The sequence below is a fragment of the Cydia amplana genome, chromosome 17 (genome assembly GCF_948474715.1).
Source record: "Cydia amplana chromosome 17, ilCydAmpl1.1, whole genome shotgun sequence".
Taxonomy (NCBI): domain Eukaryota; kingdom Metazoa; phylum Arthropoda; class Insecta; order Lepidoptera; family Tortricidae; genus Cydia; species Cydia amplana.
In genome coordinates this window covers 15,867,725-15,885,238 of record NC_086085.1, presented here as the reverse complement: position 1 = coordinate 15,885,238, position 17,514 = coordinate 15,867,725, and the positions used below count along the sequence as shown (strand labels likewise).

The 17,514-nt window shown below is 39.6% G+C and overlaps 3 protein-coding genes across 3 annotated transcripts in view; 2 read left to right on the top strand and 1 right to left on the bottom strand.

The window, feature by feature from the left end:
* Nucleotides 1-17,514, top strand: part of LOC134655883 (viral IAP-associated factor homolog) — a 219,548-nt gene that overhangs the window by 129,277 nt on the left and 72,757 nt on the right. The gene's annotated exons all lie outside the window — the stretch shown is intronic.
* Nucleotides 859-2,139, top strand: LOC134655617 (AP-2 complex subunit sigma). The gene is made up of 4 exons (XM_063511053.1): nucleotides 859-998; nucleotides 1,079-1,228; nucleotides 1,449-1,622; nucleotides 2,038-2,139. The coding sequence occupies exons 1-4, from the start codon at nucleotides 996-998 to the stop codon at nucleotides 2,137-2,139; spliced, it is 429 nt and encodes a 142-aa protein (XP_063367123.1). The 5' UTR covers nucleotides 859-995.
* Nucleotides 5,602-15,846, bottom strand: LOC134656023 (putative phospholipase B-like 2). The gene is made up of 13 exons (XM_063511538.1): nucleotides 15,758-15,846; nucleotides 12,968-13,096; nucleotides 11,842-11,956; nucleotides 11,595-11,689; nucleotides 10,845-11,021; nucleotides 9,876-9,996; nucleotides 9,463-9,567; nucleotides 8,667-8,773; nucleotides 8,226-8,342; nucleotides 7,519-7,678; nucleotides 7,223-7,370; nucleotides 6,427-6,571; nucleotides 5,602-5,731 (listed from the first exon to the last, which is right to left on the bottom strand). The coding sequence occupies exons 1-13, from the start codon at nucleotides 15,844-15,846 to the stop codon at nucleotides 5,602-5,604; spliced, it is 1,638 nt and encodes a 545-aa protein (XP_063367608.1).

Below are 17,514 nucleotides of genomic sequence, written 5' to 3'. Positions count from 1 at the left end.
AAATGTTCAAGTCATTTTCTTGTGCCTAATTAGCATATAAACTAATTTCGCATAAAATAAATATTTCTGAGGAAACTCCTCAAATTTCTACCATTTCAGTTATTCTTATACAATGGTAACATTTTCAAAATGTGGCATAGACAATGTAAACAAACCATAATTACTTTTTTCTTCAGTATAATTTAAATCAAGCTTACACTATTCCACTAAACAGTCTTGGCGTCTATTAGGTTCTTAAATTAAGTTGATTTTTATTAGGGTTCCGTAGCCAAATGGCAAAAAACGGAACCCTTATAGATTCGTCATGTCTGTCTGTCTGTCCGTCTGTCCGTCTGTCCGTCTGTCCGTCTGTCCGTCTGTCTGTCCGTCCGTATGTCACAGCGACTTTTCTCCGAAACTATAAGAACTATACTGTTGAAACTTGGTAAGTAGATGTATTCTGTGAACCGCATTAAGATTTTCACACAAAAATAGAAAAAAAACAATAAATTTTTGGGGTTCCCCATACTTTGAACTGAAACTCAAAATTTTTTTTTTCATCAAACCCATACGTGTGGGGTATCTATGGATAGGTCTTCAAAAATGATATTGAGGTTTCTAATCTCATTTTTTTCTAAACTGAATAGTTTGCGCGAGAGACACTTCCAAAGTGGTAAAATGTGTGTCCCCCCCCCTGTAACTTCTAAAATAAGAGAATGATAAAACTAAAAAAAATATATGATGTACATTACCATGTAAACTTCCACCGAAAATTGGTTTGAACGAGATCTAGTAAGTAGTTTTTTTTTATACGTCATAAATCGCCTAAATACGGAACCCTTCATGGGCGAGTCCGACTCGCACTTGGCCGCTTTTTAAATTATTTACGAGTTCAATGAAAACCCACTCGTTGCTTGTCAATACTTTGAACTGTCAAAACAAAATTTATTGGAATCGGAGAGGATTGAGAGGCGTTAACCGCGAGAGTATCCCTAAAACAACCCCTGTTAGACGAAATGGTAAGTATTACTCTCAATTTATCAATTGTTTCAGGTTGATATAATTACTATAAGCTTTATCTCGTTTGTATTGTTCTTAGATTCGCTTCATTTTAATTCAAAATCGTGCGGGTAAGACGCGTCTGGCGAAGTGGTACATGAACTTCGACGATGACGAAAAACAGAAGCTTATTGAAGAAGTACACGCCGTAGTCACAGTCAGGGACGCGAAACACACCAACTTTGTTGAGGTAAGCAGTTCTCTTCCACCAAAATAGACCGCGGTACGGTAGTCGAGTTTTACACGTCATTTCGTGAATCCGCTACCTGTTTATAGCAGTTACTTCCCTCATTAAAGCAGTGAAAGTGATTTCAGCTAATTCCAAAATGCTTTACGATGTTTTTATTTAATTTGAATGTATTTTCACCAGTGGATGAATGACTCACAAATGTTTGACCAACGTGTTGCAGTTCCGAAACTTCAAGATAGTGTACCGGCGGTACGCGGGGCTGTACTTCTGCATCTGCGTGGACGTGAACGACAACAACCTGTGCTACCTGGAGGCCATCCACAACTTCGTGGAGGTCCTCAACGAGTACTTCCACAATGTCTGCGAGCTGGACCTTGTCTTCAACTTCTACAAGGTAGATACACTATTTCTTAATATGTTACCATTTGCACATGCAGGATTTCAGTTTGAACTAATGTTTATACGCCATAATTATGTGAATGACTAATAATTAAAACAGCTGATCCTCTTGAGACCCAGAAGCATATGTTTTGTTTTTTAATTTAGAACCCTTAGTTACTCAATAAAAAATCAAAGTAGATTTTGGAATATGTACAAAAATTTGTATGCAGGGTCTAACACACACACACAGGGTGTAGGGTAGGGTACGGGTTGGGGTTAGGAGGTTAAAACGAATTTAGCCTACAAATGGAGTTGTGGTAATATTTTCCTGTATTCTAAGTAGCATAGTTGGTTTTGATGTTCAAAACTAAAAATAATTTAATTTGTTCTAACATTTCTAATAGTAAACTTTTCGTTTATAATTGCAGGTGTACACAGTAGTGGATGAGATGTTCTTGGCGGGCGAGATCCGGGAGACCTCACAGACCAAGGTGCTCAAGCAGCTGCTCATGCTCAACTCCCTCGAGTAATGGGACAAGCAGAGAGCTACATGTCCCACCCCACGCAAGTGCAGCCTCCACACATTCAGGTAGTACACACTTTAACATTGTACCACCCAATGTACATTAGGATGTACACTCAGTTTCGATGGAATGTCAACCTTAACTAAAAACAAAGGAACTAATGGTCAAAGATAAAAATGGTTGTAGAAATAAACTGAACTGTGTCCAACCTCTGTGTCTAGAAACTCTAGTTTTAAAATTTAGATACTGAAATGCCAATTCAACTGCATCAACTTGTCAAACTATCTGGCAATTCAGTACAAAATTGGGAGGATAAGGATGGTTAGATAGTAAATTGATTAATTGCAATGACATTTTAGTCTGTAGAATTTAAAAACAGAGATTACAACTTTACATACCTGTTTTGCCATTCACTGTTTGTAACAAAGGTGTGGAGGTAGCTATAATGTTGATACTGCAATAATTTGTATACCATGTGGCCGCCGCACAAGTCTCGCAGCCCCAGAAGGGAACAGTATTTCTTTGGTAGAGTCTGTGCGGAAAGAGAAGAGTCGTGGGATTTGAGGGCGCGCCAGTGCTATTTTATGGTTTTTGCTATGCTGACAACACTGGTCACGTGATTATAGTACGACACTAAAGGTCATGATACTTGAATCCCTTTTGTCCCGGTTTTTTGCCACGGCTTACTAAACGGAGCCTGGTGGTGGTGTCGGCTCGTCAACTCAATCCTCTGATTTAGCGCAGGCACTAATTTTAAAACACACTCTTGTTTTTATGCCTCAGATACTAAAAAGTAACAGTGCGATTGACAAAACTGCTAAAACTAGTTAAGAATCTGCCCAATACAACTGTCATTTTAGTACCAAACAAGATAGAGTATCGTTTACGTACTGCCTAATCTGTACAGTTCAACAGTTATTTTAATACAAAACCAGGTAGATCGGGTAGAAATTGGGCAATAGAACCCTAATTTTACTATCTAGGATATAAAAAATAGTGCATAAGTAGGTAGGCCTTATTGGAATATGTCCGGTTCTCTCATCTCACCATATTGTACTTCGCCGAAAAGTCACTGCTAAATATGAAATATAATTTAGAAACTAACAAAACCTAATAAAGAAATATTTTATTAGGAAAAGGTTTATTCTTTGTAATCGAAGTCTGAATTAAAATATTCAATGTCACTTATGTTTGAGCTAACTTCAGAACAACCAGGGACACTCATAGAACTATCTTCATCTAAATTAGATGTGCTTGAATCCGGCATGTAGATTACAAATTCTTGCATATATCCTAGATAGCGGTCTTTTATTCGAGGTACTTTTACTCAATCTTGAAAAAAAATTACATATAAATATGCATAAAATGGCAAGTATCAACACTATTTGTCAGTTATTTTAAAGATCATGAATGACCTGCATATTTATGAAAATAAATATATTTTGAATGAATATACTTACCGATTATGTACCGGAGACAAATTACTTAGGGGGCTTATTAAATAGGTAATTATTTAATATTAAATACAACATCAATACCCGTGAATAGCGGAAACATGTTCCGCGACTTTTTGTAAGTCGATAGTCGGCTTTTAGCCGTTTTTTTCCCGCTGACAAAACCGAACAATGTTAAATATAATTTTTCTTGTGGTTTTATGCACTGTTTTATCGTGTTTTGAAAATATTTTATACATAAAACTTGCGATTTTTGTTAATAAAAACATACAATGACAGAAGTTTGTTTACTTTTTACAAGACACGTGTCAAAGGTTTGATTGCCATATGAAATTGAAAATGTTAGTTCCCGTTTCTGCCACGACTCTTCTCTTTCCGCACAGACTAGTAAATACTTGTTAATATTATGAAATCATTTCTTATCATCCCTGTTAAATATTTTTCAATTTCCACTTTGTTTATTTACTTAAACTTTAGTAAAACTTGGTAAAATAAAGTAATTCTAGTAGATTGGGAGAAACATAATTATTCAGACAGTTTATCATTCCCTTCTTTAACACCAGCAGTACAATCACTGAAATAACATGATTCTTATTGTGTATTAATAAATGAAATATATGATCTGTAATAAATATTACACTAGGTGTATGAAGATATTAGAAAATTAGCTTGTGTTAAAGTGTATTAAGTATGAGTATTTAAATCTATTTTATTTTTATACTCATTCCATTTCTTAGGATCTTGTATGGAATATATGAAATATATCTTGCGCTCTGTAGTAGCTTAATGAAATGGTGAGGATTTAAAACTTAGGCAATAATTTAACACTTTTCTCATAGTAACGGTTGATAAAATTATTATGGAAAACAAAGTTATATGTAACATTATCTGAGCATATATGAAGACATTATGGAATAATAAATAACTTAGCTTCATGTTAAGTAACACATTTCACTATAAAGTGTATTTGTATATAAAAGATTGTATTAATAAGTGTTGTATGTTTCCGTAGAGAAATATCATGATATGAAAGAGTAAAATTAAATCACATTTATGACAGAACGAATTTTATTTCTAAATAAGCTTATTTACATTATAGTGCACTTGAGGTTTTAAGAAATATAACGTGATTTGCACTTGTTAAGATACACTTCAAAAAATACTTAATATAGACAACAAAAATAGAAGGTTTGTGTCGAGAATATTTCGGTTATTGCTGCTCGTTTAATAGTGTTACACACATTGTTATGTCTGCCATAATATTCGTGTTATATCTTCGTTTCGCTTTTTCGACTTTGCGCAGTGTGCTTTATAAAGGAACTAGCGACCCGCCCCGGCTTCGCACGGGTTAACAACTTATACATAAACCTTCCTCTTGAATCACTCTACCTATTTAAAAAAATCGCATCAAAATCCGTTGCTTAGTTTAAAAGAATTTAAAGATCTAAGCATACATACAGACAGACAGACAGACAGCGTGAAGCGACTTTGTTTTATACTATGTAGTGAAGAGAGATGTAGCACGAATGTTTGGGTAATTTGGATAACAAACAAAGAAACCAATTAGCAGCATTAGTCTATACTTTAATACTATATAAGTATACACAAACAAGAGCAGTATATGTGCAAACACAGTATAGTATCCATCCATGATATGTATCATAAGCGCACAAAGGGGCATTTATATGAGCATTGAAGGCGTTGAAGCATTAATAAGCTTGTACAGTCAGCAGCAATAGTTGCTATGCGGGCGAGGTGTTCAAAATGATCTTGACGCGGCTGTATTGTTAAGATAATAAGAGCGTGCCAAGGTAATTTTGAAAACCTTGCCCGCTTAGCAACTTCTGCTGCTGACTGTACTAGTACATTAAGTACATACAACTATTAGGTATGCATCTCCCATGTAGATAGCCCCTGGCGGTACTAATATACGATGAATTGCACTTAGGATTGCGGTATACGTGTAAGCTTATACCTTAGCGAGTTGCAACTCGCTGAATCCCCTCTAAACATACTATTCCAGCCTATGTAGCCTTGTGCGTAGGGCTCCCCGCCACTCCCATCGGTGTATCACCGGCGGGAACACCCACTTATCCGGGTGACCTATGTGGGACACGTTCTTGCCTAAGTCAAACTCACTCCATCTGAAAAGTGAATATATAAGTATCGATTAACCAATGAAAATATTTATCGATTATATACAAAGATAAAAATGAACAAAAGCCGGACTGCCTTAAAGCTCCCGTGAATTTTCGGGTCTGAAATCTGATAGAAATACTAGAATTTTGGATTGAATTGGGTAAGTGCCTACTATTCAAATCAGCTTATTTGTTTAGAACTGTCAAAACAATTTTCCAATATGGAATTTATATGAAAACAAGTACTTATAGTGACGTTGCGGTCAACTCGCCTACTTTTCAATTCGGTTGTACGTTTTTTTTCTATTCGATTTTTTAAATAGAAATTGTGTTTAAAAATATCTGAATAATTATCTGGTGCTTTATTTCGTGTACGATATCATACGATGTGAAATAATTTATTTTAAGTAAAGGAAAGTACCCAGCAGGTACCCAATTGATTGAGAATAGGCATGGGCGTGTCTTCGTTTGTACAGTATACCATACGTCCTCTTGAATGGACAGGTCCCCGTAGGTTTACTAAGTACAGTAAGTACACTCACTTGAAGGGCGGGATGCCGCGCGCCTCGTGCGGCGCGCTTGAGACGGCGATAAACTCATAAAGAGCAGCCGCGGTCACCTTGCGTCACGTAATACTCACTTAAAGGCGGAATATACACTTGCCTGTCCCGAAGAGGCCCCTTGTGCGATACTATACTCACTTGAAGGGCGGAACGCCGCGCGTCTCGTTGTGCGGCGGGCTGGAGACGGCGAGGAACTCGTACCAGGGGCGCAGGAACGCGCTCGTCACCTTGGTGTCGATGGCACCGTGGCAGCGATGGCCTAACGCTTGGAATGGGTATGTTCCTGTCAATATTACCTACAATTAGAGAGTTGAGGCTTCGTCGTGTTATGTTATGAAATTAATGGGCTTACTCATGGCCACAGACTAGCCGAGGCGAAGACGAAGCCTACGATGGAGCGAGCCTGCCCAGAAGGTGCCTGTTCACCCTTGATTTGAAGGTTGCCGGGTTATATGTGCTCGGAAATATAGACGCCGGCAAGGAATTCCATTATAAGAAATTCTATTTTCCATAAGAAACGAGGAAGCAAAGCGCTTCGTGCGAATTGGTGGAATATCTACCAAGTAAGGACCGGCCGTGCGTCTAAAAGTCCGATGGTAGAATGGGGGTAGAATGGTAGAATCTACAGCTACAGAGATTTATTACACGGAAGACGGCAGAGTCCCTAGCTGGTGTGTGTTTTTGGTGACTAACTAAACAGCGCAGTAAAGAAAAATTAGCATTCCTTATTTCCTTCGAAGTAGTTTATCTTAAATCAGGTATCCTCTAGCTTATTTCTAGCTCGTCATTTTTAAGGTTGACTTCTGTCATCAACGTATGACGTTGTCTATCTTCAAAAGTAGATATGATAATAAAGAGAAAGTAGGTAAAGTTTGATAACGCCCGCTCTATACAGTTGCATATTTAGTTTGAATTTGGAACTGCTACTGCTAACCATTGGCCGGGTTTAGGTCGTTCCTGGCCGCGACGGCGTTGCACGCGCTGTACGGCGGCTTGCACTGCGGACAGCGCGCGAGAGGATCGTGCTTGTAGTCGTTATAGCGCATCACGTGGAACATGTCACGCAGGTTGTGGATACCAGCCTGTAATACAGCGTGGAGGTTATTGAACTTATTGTACCTCCGTATAAAATATAGGGAGTCATCCTGAATGGACACGGTTCAACAAATTTAGAAGGAAGACCGCATAATCTGGGGAAGGTGACAGCAAGCCTATGTTGTCGAGACTTGCCTGAAGTCTCTTGAGCATCCTGGCCCTCGGGTGTGTCTCCTGCCCGAACCAGTCGCCGTACATCTTTATGCGCTCGAGCCCGCCGCCCAGCTCGAATATCCGCCGGAAGTGTGCCATGTTGTAAGACAGGAAGTAAGAGGTATTCACTAGCGTTGCCGTTCTGCAGATGATAAATAGAATCAAAAGAATCTATAACGCAGATTGCAGGGGTTTCATGCCAACATAGGTAATAATTCTTAACCCCTTGCCAGGCTGACATTTCAAAAATGAAAATCTAAACCGAAATGTCAGTCTTACTCGTCGAAAATAGAACACATGTTTGAAGTTGAAGCGCCGTATGTGAGAAATATATATCCCTTGGCCTGCATGGCAAAGGGAAATGCAGTGTGTTATTGCCAGTAACTTTCACCTATTTTTTGTAGGTAACCGAGAAAGCTCTATAGCATAGCATAGCTCCAAACGAATACCTACGTAATGGAACGAAAGTTGCACAGGATCACTATATGTCGCGTGTTTATTCCGGAGACCAAGACACTCTTGGATAGCTGAACCTGAATGGTTACAGTCACGTTCCGTGATTGTTATGCTATTTAGGGTTCTAGCTAAATTGGACATTCCATAGCGTCAGTATGGATCAACCATTTTAGCTAGGACCCTATGGCGTAACAATCCCGTGTGGTGACTGTACTGTACATAGTCTCCCTTACAAGTCGGCCGCCTCGGTGGTCCCGGGCAGCTGTTCCACCACCCACAGCAGGCCGGGGCTCACGCGCCCCGGGCACCCAGTGTCTGACGGCTTAAATTTGTTGTAGTCCACTATGTACCTGTCGTACCAATAAAAACTTGTTCATTCCAATGACTCAATGTTCTCTTCAATCAGACTATTGATCAATCCTGCAAAAACGTCTTAGATATCTGTAGTGTAAGTTCCTCGAATTGAAACTTTTAGCTATCGCCGGGCTAAAAGCTTCAGGGTAATCAGATAGTACTAGCTGATAGTAGATAAGACTCAAAATAAGAAAGAAGACTATTAGTTATCATCACTGAACTGCTGTGTGAGAAGCAAATCATAATATTTAAATAAGACAGAAAAGTTGTACCTATATTAGGTAGCTGACAGAGTGAAATAAACAAGACAGAAAAGGTACCACTGGTTGTTGTAAGTGCCACTATTTCGCTGCCTGAAGATTGTGACCCACTCGCGTCCGTCGCGCGCCAAGCGGTTAGCCACCATCGCACGCACGAACTCCAGAATCTAAATTCAGTAATAACATCAGAAAACTTTTGATTCTTCTTGATACTCTTTACGAAGTCAAAGTTTCGTCAAGTTATTGGCTATAACAGTGATCAGTGACGGGGTAGGTATATTTTTTAATCTACAAATGTATCGATGAGACATGTCAGCTCCGTTGGGCCTCAATATTACAGAGTTTAAATATGTTACTAGATAACCAGACATCATCCGTTTTAGACAGATCAGATTCCTGTTCAAATAGAAATCGGTGTATCGGATGGTTTGCCTTTTTGATTCTTTAAATGTACAACTTTGGGAACACATCAAATTATATTATTAAATATTTTGATTTGTGTTTTTTTAGACAGGGGTTCCGCCAATATCGATTGAAAAATCCCAATATCAGTTACTGCATAACTCCTAGCTTCAAATACTTAATTGCGCGCTCTTGTCTCTGGTCCCGGGGTAGGTATAATAATATATTTACTTATGTGCTCAACTTGCGCTCACACGAATATCTTTAGGTCCAGTAGATATAGGTACACCTTCACAACGTTTAGTCAAGCTATGACCAGCGATTCTGATGGATAAGTTGTCTGATGAGCGCTTAACTCTCGTTCACTGTCATAGCCAACTTACCATTACCTACAGAAAGCAAAATTTGTAGATATCTTGCATTCGCGAAAGAATTAGACGGATATTAGAATTACTTTTCCAACCGGCTTGATGAGGTCGAAGAGCGCGCGCCGGCTGTTCCCGATGGTCGTCTCCGCCGGCACCAGCCCCGACGAGATGATGTAGAAGTCGTCTAAGGACTGACACCAACTAGTCAAATTTATTTTTAAAGACAAGTTTAGTCTTTAAAATATCGTGCCTTCTAGTTTGACTGCTAAAATAATAGATGGCAACTGTATCAACTGTGCCATCAAAGAGGAACCACTACGTTTAATGCGCCATAATCATATTTGGTCACTGGAAAGTCACACTTTAACTTTTGTCAACCAGAGCTATCGCGACAAAGCCGTATAGCGCCATTTACACCAGCTGTTAAATTCGATGCATTAATTTGTCTTAGATTTTACGCATCTTATATAATGAACTATTATTGCAGTTTTGGTCTTACGGAGGCAAGGCCAGGATAGGAGGAGAACGACATCTTGTAGCCGGGGATCCGTTCCCTGCTGTATCTCGAGACCCGGTAGTTGAGCACGTACATCTTCTGTATCCGAAGCATTGAATTGTAACTGAAGCAAGAAGAAGGATGAGCAATCATTGTGTAAATCCGGCGTACATGTCACCTGATTTATAGGGTAAGGAAAATGAATAAAGTTGTCTCAATATAGGCAAAGCGGTGGGAATCGGACGAGTGTTATATAGATGCACCGCCACTGATCCACACACAGCACACACTAATTAAGTAGTCAACTTAAATGGTGGATTCGCGTCAATATAATGATGTCATACTTAGTTTAGTTTATCAAATGCTGGGATTAGTTATTTGTACAACAAGAGATCAAAGTTTGATATTTCTTCGAGTGCTTATTTTGAGTCCCGTGCAAGCGAAAGATTCTATAATAGATTCACGAGCGTAGCGAGTGAATCTAATTTAGAATGTTGAGCGTAGTAAGGGACTCAAAAGCGCACGAGATGTAAATAACTTTGATCTCGTGTAGTACACAACATTTTTCACCTCAGCAGTGAGAACATATTAGAGAACCCGAAAAATGTATTCCTTCTTCATCACTTACCTCTATTCACTCATGTTTTCTTAAGATATACCAACAATTAAATTTTCACCTCAGCAGCTCGAACAAGGGTACTTTGCTACTTAAAAACAGTGAGCAAAATCGCATTTTGCTCACTGAGTGAGCAAAATCGCATTTTGCTCATTTTGTCCCACTCAGTGAGCAAAATGCGATTTTGCTCACTGTTTTTAAGTAGCAAAGTACCCTTGTTCGAGCTCCTGAGGTGAAAAATGTATTTTATTGACTTTTGGCGCGAGGTAATAGGTAAGTAGGGCAAGGTAGGCTCACCGCGCGCCCTGGGGTCGGGGTCGAGGTCCCGTTTCGAGTGGTTGGAGGGAATATCTTACCTGTTCCAGGAGGTCTGCGAGGTGTAGAGATTGGAGAGGTCCGGCAGCAGCTTGACGAGGCCTGTGCAGCGGTCGAGGCGCGCCGTGGGGTCGGGGTCGAGGTCGCGTTTCGAGTGGTTGGAGCGCAGGATCATGGAGAACGCTAGCTCGTCCAGATCCCCCATCATGTTCATCCAGCTAAACACAAGAATACACACTACAAGAACAGTATAAATTATATAATATTTACAACTTTCGCGTTTTGAACACTAATTCACATTTATACCATTCACAGTATAGGTAAATACCTATATATCTCGAGCATATTAGGCAAACAGAAATACTAATAGGATAGAATAGTGCTATGCAAAATATTGTAGATGTAAATTAGATAGCTGAATTAGATGGCGCCGTACAGCCTCGTACTTTTTTAGGTTAGGAGGTTAATATGATTATACATTAGTTAGTTCAGTTAAAAAAGCACAATGACACATGTAGATTTGTAGTGCTGGCTGAAACAGGCCATTTACGATTAAATACAATATTTTGGACTACTTTATGTATCGTTGTAATCTGGGGGCGCGGCAGTGCCCCCGCCAAGTCAAGCAATATTTTTTTCCTGCATGCACACAGCTAGGCTCAATTTAAATTATATAGCAAGCAAGTTTAGTATATATTAGCCAACCCTTATCAACAATTTTGTTGAAACGTCAAAAAACTGACGGCAATATAAGTACAAAGTTTGAAAGTAAATGTTATATGCGATTTTACAAGATATCCCGAAAGGTGAGGAGCTTGTCCGGGTCCGTGGTGGCGTTCCTGTACCCCCACGCGAGCCCCTCCAGCTGGTAGTAGAGCAGCAAGATCTGTCGACAAGTGCTACTTTACTCAAATAATTTGACAATATAATGCTTATTGATTGCAGTTACATATACCTACATCAGACGAATAATCACGTAAGTAGCTACTTACGATCATCTCTGATCATGCCTTGCTCTCCGATTTGATCGGTTCTTACCTGATACCAGAAGGGTTCGTGCTGATGCCGCACTGCCTCCGTGATCACGTAGTCCTCGTTGGCGTCCACGAAATCGTCCACCATTTGGCACACGTCTTCCTTGCCGGCGCAATATCTGCGATAAATAGTTATTTCAATCTTACTGATTTTATAGTAAGACTTAGCTTCTGCCCGCGACTTCGTCTGCGTGGAATACAGAATACAAATACTTTATTGAAAAAAGTTTTGTACAGTGGTTGCTCTTAAAGACTAAGATGATCGATAAAAACCAACCTATGTCCTTTCCCCGGGGCTGAAACTATATTATCCACACCAAAATTTCATCTACTTAAATCAGTTCTTCAAAGGTTTAAGTATGAAGATACTTAAGTAGGTACTTTCGCATTTATAATATTAGTAGGGATGGTTTAATGAGACTTTCGTGACTTGTTCTTCTTTATGACTCACACAATCACAGGATATTTTGTGTAGCAGATTCTTTATGTTGCTTTCCATCATAGAAGGGTCCTTACGCACATAAGCATAAAAACATAAAGGTGTAAGTATAGATAAGTACCTATTTACTCCTATTAGGCTTGTAGTCACTTTTTCCTCATCGTTATTTAAGAATAGCAGGTAGATATATTATCAAAGCAACAAAAACGTTGAAAAAATTAAATATGTAATTAAATATGATGTACAATGAAAAACGATATAAAAACCGGCCAAGTGCGAGTCGGACTCGCGCACGGTGGGTTCCGCACCATCAACAATAAACAAGCAAAAAACGGTCACCCATCCAAGTACTGACCCCGCCCGACGTTGCTTAACTTCGGTCAAAAATCACGTTTGTTGTATGGGAGCACCACTTAAATCTTTATTTTATTCTGTTTTTAGTATTTGTTGTTATAGCGGCAACAGAAATACATCATCTGTGTTAATTTCAACTGTCTAGCTATCACGGTTCGTGAGATACAGCCTGGTGACAGACGGACGGACGGACAGCGGAGTCTTAGTAATAGGGTCCCGTTTTTACCCTTTGGGTACGGAACCCTAAAAAGGATCTGCACGTATTATCGTGACTTCGTGCTGAATCATTTGGCAAGTCTAAGATGCTAAATCTACCAACAGTGGCCAACGTCGGTACCCTTGCAGTAAGTTGCACCAGTGCATCCAAATGAGGTCCCTCGAGAGGTAGCCCTCCAGGTACCCGGCCGCGTGCGCCTGCTGCGAGTTCGCGAACTTGGCCTGGGTGCTCACTTCCAGGTACGCCCAGCTGACAAACAAAACTAAGAGTCACATCAGGGGCAGATGTTCCCATCCATGGACCACGTGAGTCTTCTTTAGAATTACATAATAGTAGTACACTGTGAGACTTCTTTAGGATTACATAAGGTAACAGGTAATATAATAGTAGATTCCCTCTCGGTCCCGGACTAGGGTTGTCAGATCGAAAGGCGCTATTATCGGGAAAAAATATAAATTTTCGGGATTTTGGGCCTTAAGTCGGGAAAAAAACCATTCAAATTAAATTATAGTAACGGCACCAGTCATGGGACATTTAAGAGGAAATTTTGAGTATTTGTGATATTTCCCTGATACATGTAAAAGTTCTACCGCTTAGCTTGTTAAAAGATGAATATCCTATCCTTCTTTCATGTTTCAGGCGTGTTGTATCAAAGATACTGCAGTTAGTTTCCACATAATTAATAAATTAAAAGTATGTTTTTTTTCTCCAGTCATGGACACCAAAGCTCCAGTAATGGAACCCCGGTAATGGACGTGGATCCAGTAATGGGCCCCCTATAATGGGCATACCCTATCAGTATAAGATATTGGAATAGGGAATAAGTTTTTGGCAAAAAACTAGTTATTAGTCATTTTTGTCACCCGATTGCATTGTCATCCGATGTGCATACGTATCCAAAATTTCAACTCAAATGCCATTTCCAAGATTTGAACCACACTAACTAATACAGGGTGGATTTTCTTATTGGGTCAGTGAGGGCAGCTACCAGATTCCGTGCTGCTACGAGAAAACGGTCTTAGAAGACCTTCCCTCGATTTCAAATTAATGAAGATTGGCTTTTACAGATTTTGGAAAAAACATACAGGGTGCGAGGAAAAGGTAATTTTTGACAAACTTTTTTTTTGATGCCAATCGATCCCATTCCTATTGAGGATCAAAAGCTTGTATGGAACTAAAAAAAATTCCGGCTAGAAAAGCCACAAATCGAGGAAAACTTTTCCCATACAATTTGTATGAAAATGAAAACTTATATTTTTCACATGCTATTTTTGTATGCCAATCGATTCCATTCCTATCCAGTATCAATAGTTTTTTTGGGGTCAAAATTAAATTTCACATTTTCTCCATAGTAAATGTACCTATGGAATTTTTTTTTATTAATTTGTGGCTTTTTAGTACATTATCGTAAGTTGACCTCAAAGAAACTATTGATAAGAATGGAATCAATTGGCATAGAAAAATAGCATGTGAAAAATAAAAGTTTTGATTTGCATACAAATTGTATGGGAAAAGTTTTCCTCGATTTGTGGCTTTTCTAGCCGGAATTTTTTTTTAGTTCCATACAAGCTTTTGATCCTCAATAGGAATAGGATCGATTGGCATCAAAAAAAAGATTGTCAAAAATTACCTTTTTCTCGCACCCTGTATGTTTTTTCCAAAATCTGTAAAAGCCAATCTTCATTAATTTGAAATCGAGGGAAGGTTTTCTAAAACCGTTTTCTCGTCGCAGCACGGGATCTGGTAGCTGCCCTCACTAACCCAAAAAGAAAATCCACCCTGTATACAAACTAACAGGGCAAGTTAAATAAAATTTTGTAAAAACGATATTAATTTATCCGAAGTCCGGGAAGACCTCCTGACATAGTTCGTACGAGTAACTACATTATACTTCTGTATTGTTTAAACATGAAATTACGCCATGGCAAGCATCATGTAAATTATCCCATCATAGGAGGTATGCAGTTTTACAGCTCCTATAATGGGATTGGGCAAAATACCTCTATTTTTTATACATCTCTAGAGTCACAACATAATGTGTTGTATACCTTATCTCATGGTAAATGCAATTAACAAAACACATTCTAGTTTACACCAAGTAATAATTAATTACAATTTAATATATGAACTCACCTCTCTTAGCGAAGTTGTTAAGAATTCTTACTGGTTATTTTTTCCAGTGACACGACAACTTTTGGGTTGGCGCCAATTTCTTAAAAATTAACCGAAATTAATAAAAAGTAAAACTTAAACAGCTCTATGACTCTTATTTATGGTAAAATATTGCCAGTGTTTATAAACTACTTTTACATACTTATTTTAGAGGATTTGTGGTTTTATGTCCCATTACCGGTTCCACGTCCATTATAGGGTCCATTACGTTAATTGTATTAAAAACAACGATATTTTACATTATTGGAATATTGGCACTACGTCAGCTGCTCTACCCAATCTCGCCACGCGCGCCCCCCGCGCGCGCTGACGGGCTCGACGCGGGTCGCTTGCTCGCTCGACGACAGTTCGGAACTTGAAATTATTGTTTTATAACGTGAAGCTGTTTTTCGGGACAATTTTCACTTTGTCGGGAATCGGGAACACATGCTAAAAATCGGGAGAATCCCGCCGAATCTCGACCATCTGGCAACCCTATCCTGGACCCTTACACCATATCATTTTAGAGTCCTAACATCCTCGTAAGCAAAAACTTCATGATCATCGTCATATCAGCCTTTTATCGTCCACTGCTGAGCATAGGTCTCTCTTCGAGTACGCCACTTATCCCGGTCCTGACTCCTGAGCCAATCCCATCCAAAAGTGATCCGTACTACTTAGGTTAGCTAAATTCGCAATAAACGACGATTTTTAGACAATAGATCTATTGTGCAACTAGGATATTAATAAAGCTCATACCCATTTTTAAATATCTCGTCTTTGTAGGAGGCCTTTGCGACGTGGACATCTGGGATGTTGGCCACGTTATTCGTCTGCCTCATCACCATCGTTCCTGCCCCTCGCAATGTTATGAACCCATACCTACCCCCCGCCGCCTTTATAAAAACCAACACTAAATATAACAGCAAATAAATATTCATTTTCTAAAACGAAGTCTACATTTTGTAATCTAGCGGAAAAATAATATCAAACTTAAAAGCATAGATATGTACAAATTAATTAATATAATTAAGAAATCTGGTAAACAAGTTTTTTAAAGTTGACGTCTTTTAATAGACTTCAACGTGACTTCTTGTCAGGGCTGCCATCATAAGTAGTAAGTAGGTAGAGTCAGACTGAGAAAAGTCTGCAGTGATTTTTATAGCCCACACAGTGCAAAAGTGTCATTTTAAACGTTAAACTTCTATGAATTTATGACGTGTAAATAACACAGTGCAGTGCAGTGCGTGGGCCTTGGAGGATACAACTAAACGGAGTAGCCATTAACAGGCTTTCCCCTCTGTCGAAAATAGGCGGCCAACGGTCATACACAATGTATGGACTGACGTTTATCTGACATGGCTATTTTTACGTTACGCATACATTTGACGTTCCCCTCCCCCGCAAAAATCGGCAGACTGTTTTGTACAGAAAATTACAGACATGGCGTCTCCGTTTGATTATATCCTCCAAGGCGTGGGCTATCAAAATCGCTGCAGACTTTTCTTGGTCTAACTCTATAATTTGTCAAAGGACTGTCTCATAAAACTCATATTTGTAATATCTGCACCCCTAGCATATGATTGGGGCGACAGTATCTCGCGGCGAGATAGACTACCCGTCTTTTTCTGTGTTAATAAAAGAGGGACGGGTAATCTATCTCGCCGCGAGATACTGTCGCGCCGATCATGTGCTAGCCCGGCTGGGAGACCGAGTTTTGCTCGGAAAACATATAAAATATTGTCCATGTGCGAATGGTCAATGGCAAATCGGCACTGCTGTATTTTTCTACCATGCCATGCATAACTTTTTAGTCGTACGACGAGCGTCGCGGCCCCGTCCGTCTCGTATAGTTTATCTTTGATTAAAACAACAACAAGTTTGAACAAAGTTTATTGTCCAGCAACACGTTCAAGTTCAAGTTCTTTATTGTATGTAAGAATCAGGTTACATTGCAGGTGGAATATAACAATTACATATTTAGTTACACCGAAACTTTACAGGTGTACATACATTTACAGTATACATATTTATTTACGTGAAGGATGATCACGTGCCGGCGAGCTTGAGGCCGCACTCCGCGCAGCGGTAGCCCACCTCGCGCAGCAGGTAGGGTTGATTAAAACAACAACAAGTTTGAACAGAGTTTATTGTCTAGCAACAAGTGAAGGATGATCAGGTGCCGGTGAGTTTGAGGCCGCACTCCGCGCAGCGGTAGCCCACCTCGCGCAGCAGGTAGGGTTGATTAAAACAACAACAAGTTTGAACAGAGTTTATTGTCTAGCAACAAGTGAAGGATGATCAGGTGCCGGTGAGTTTGAGGCCGCACTCCGCGCAGCGGTAGCCCACCTCGCGCAGCAGGTAGGGTTGATTAAAACAACAACAAGTTTGAACAGAGTTTATTGTGTAGCAACAAGTGAAGGATGATCATTGGTCATCACGTGCCGGTGAGTTTGAGGCCGCACTCCGCGCAGCGGTAGCCCACCTCGCGCAGCAGGTAGGGTTGATTAAAACAA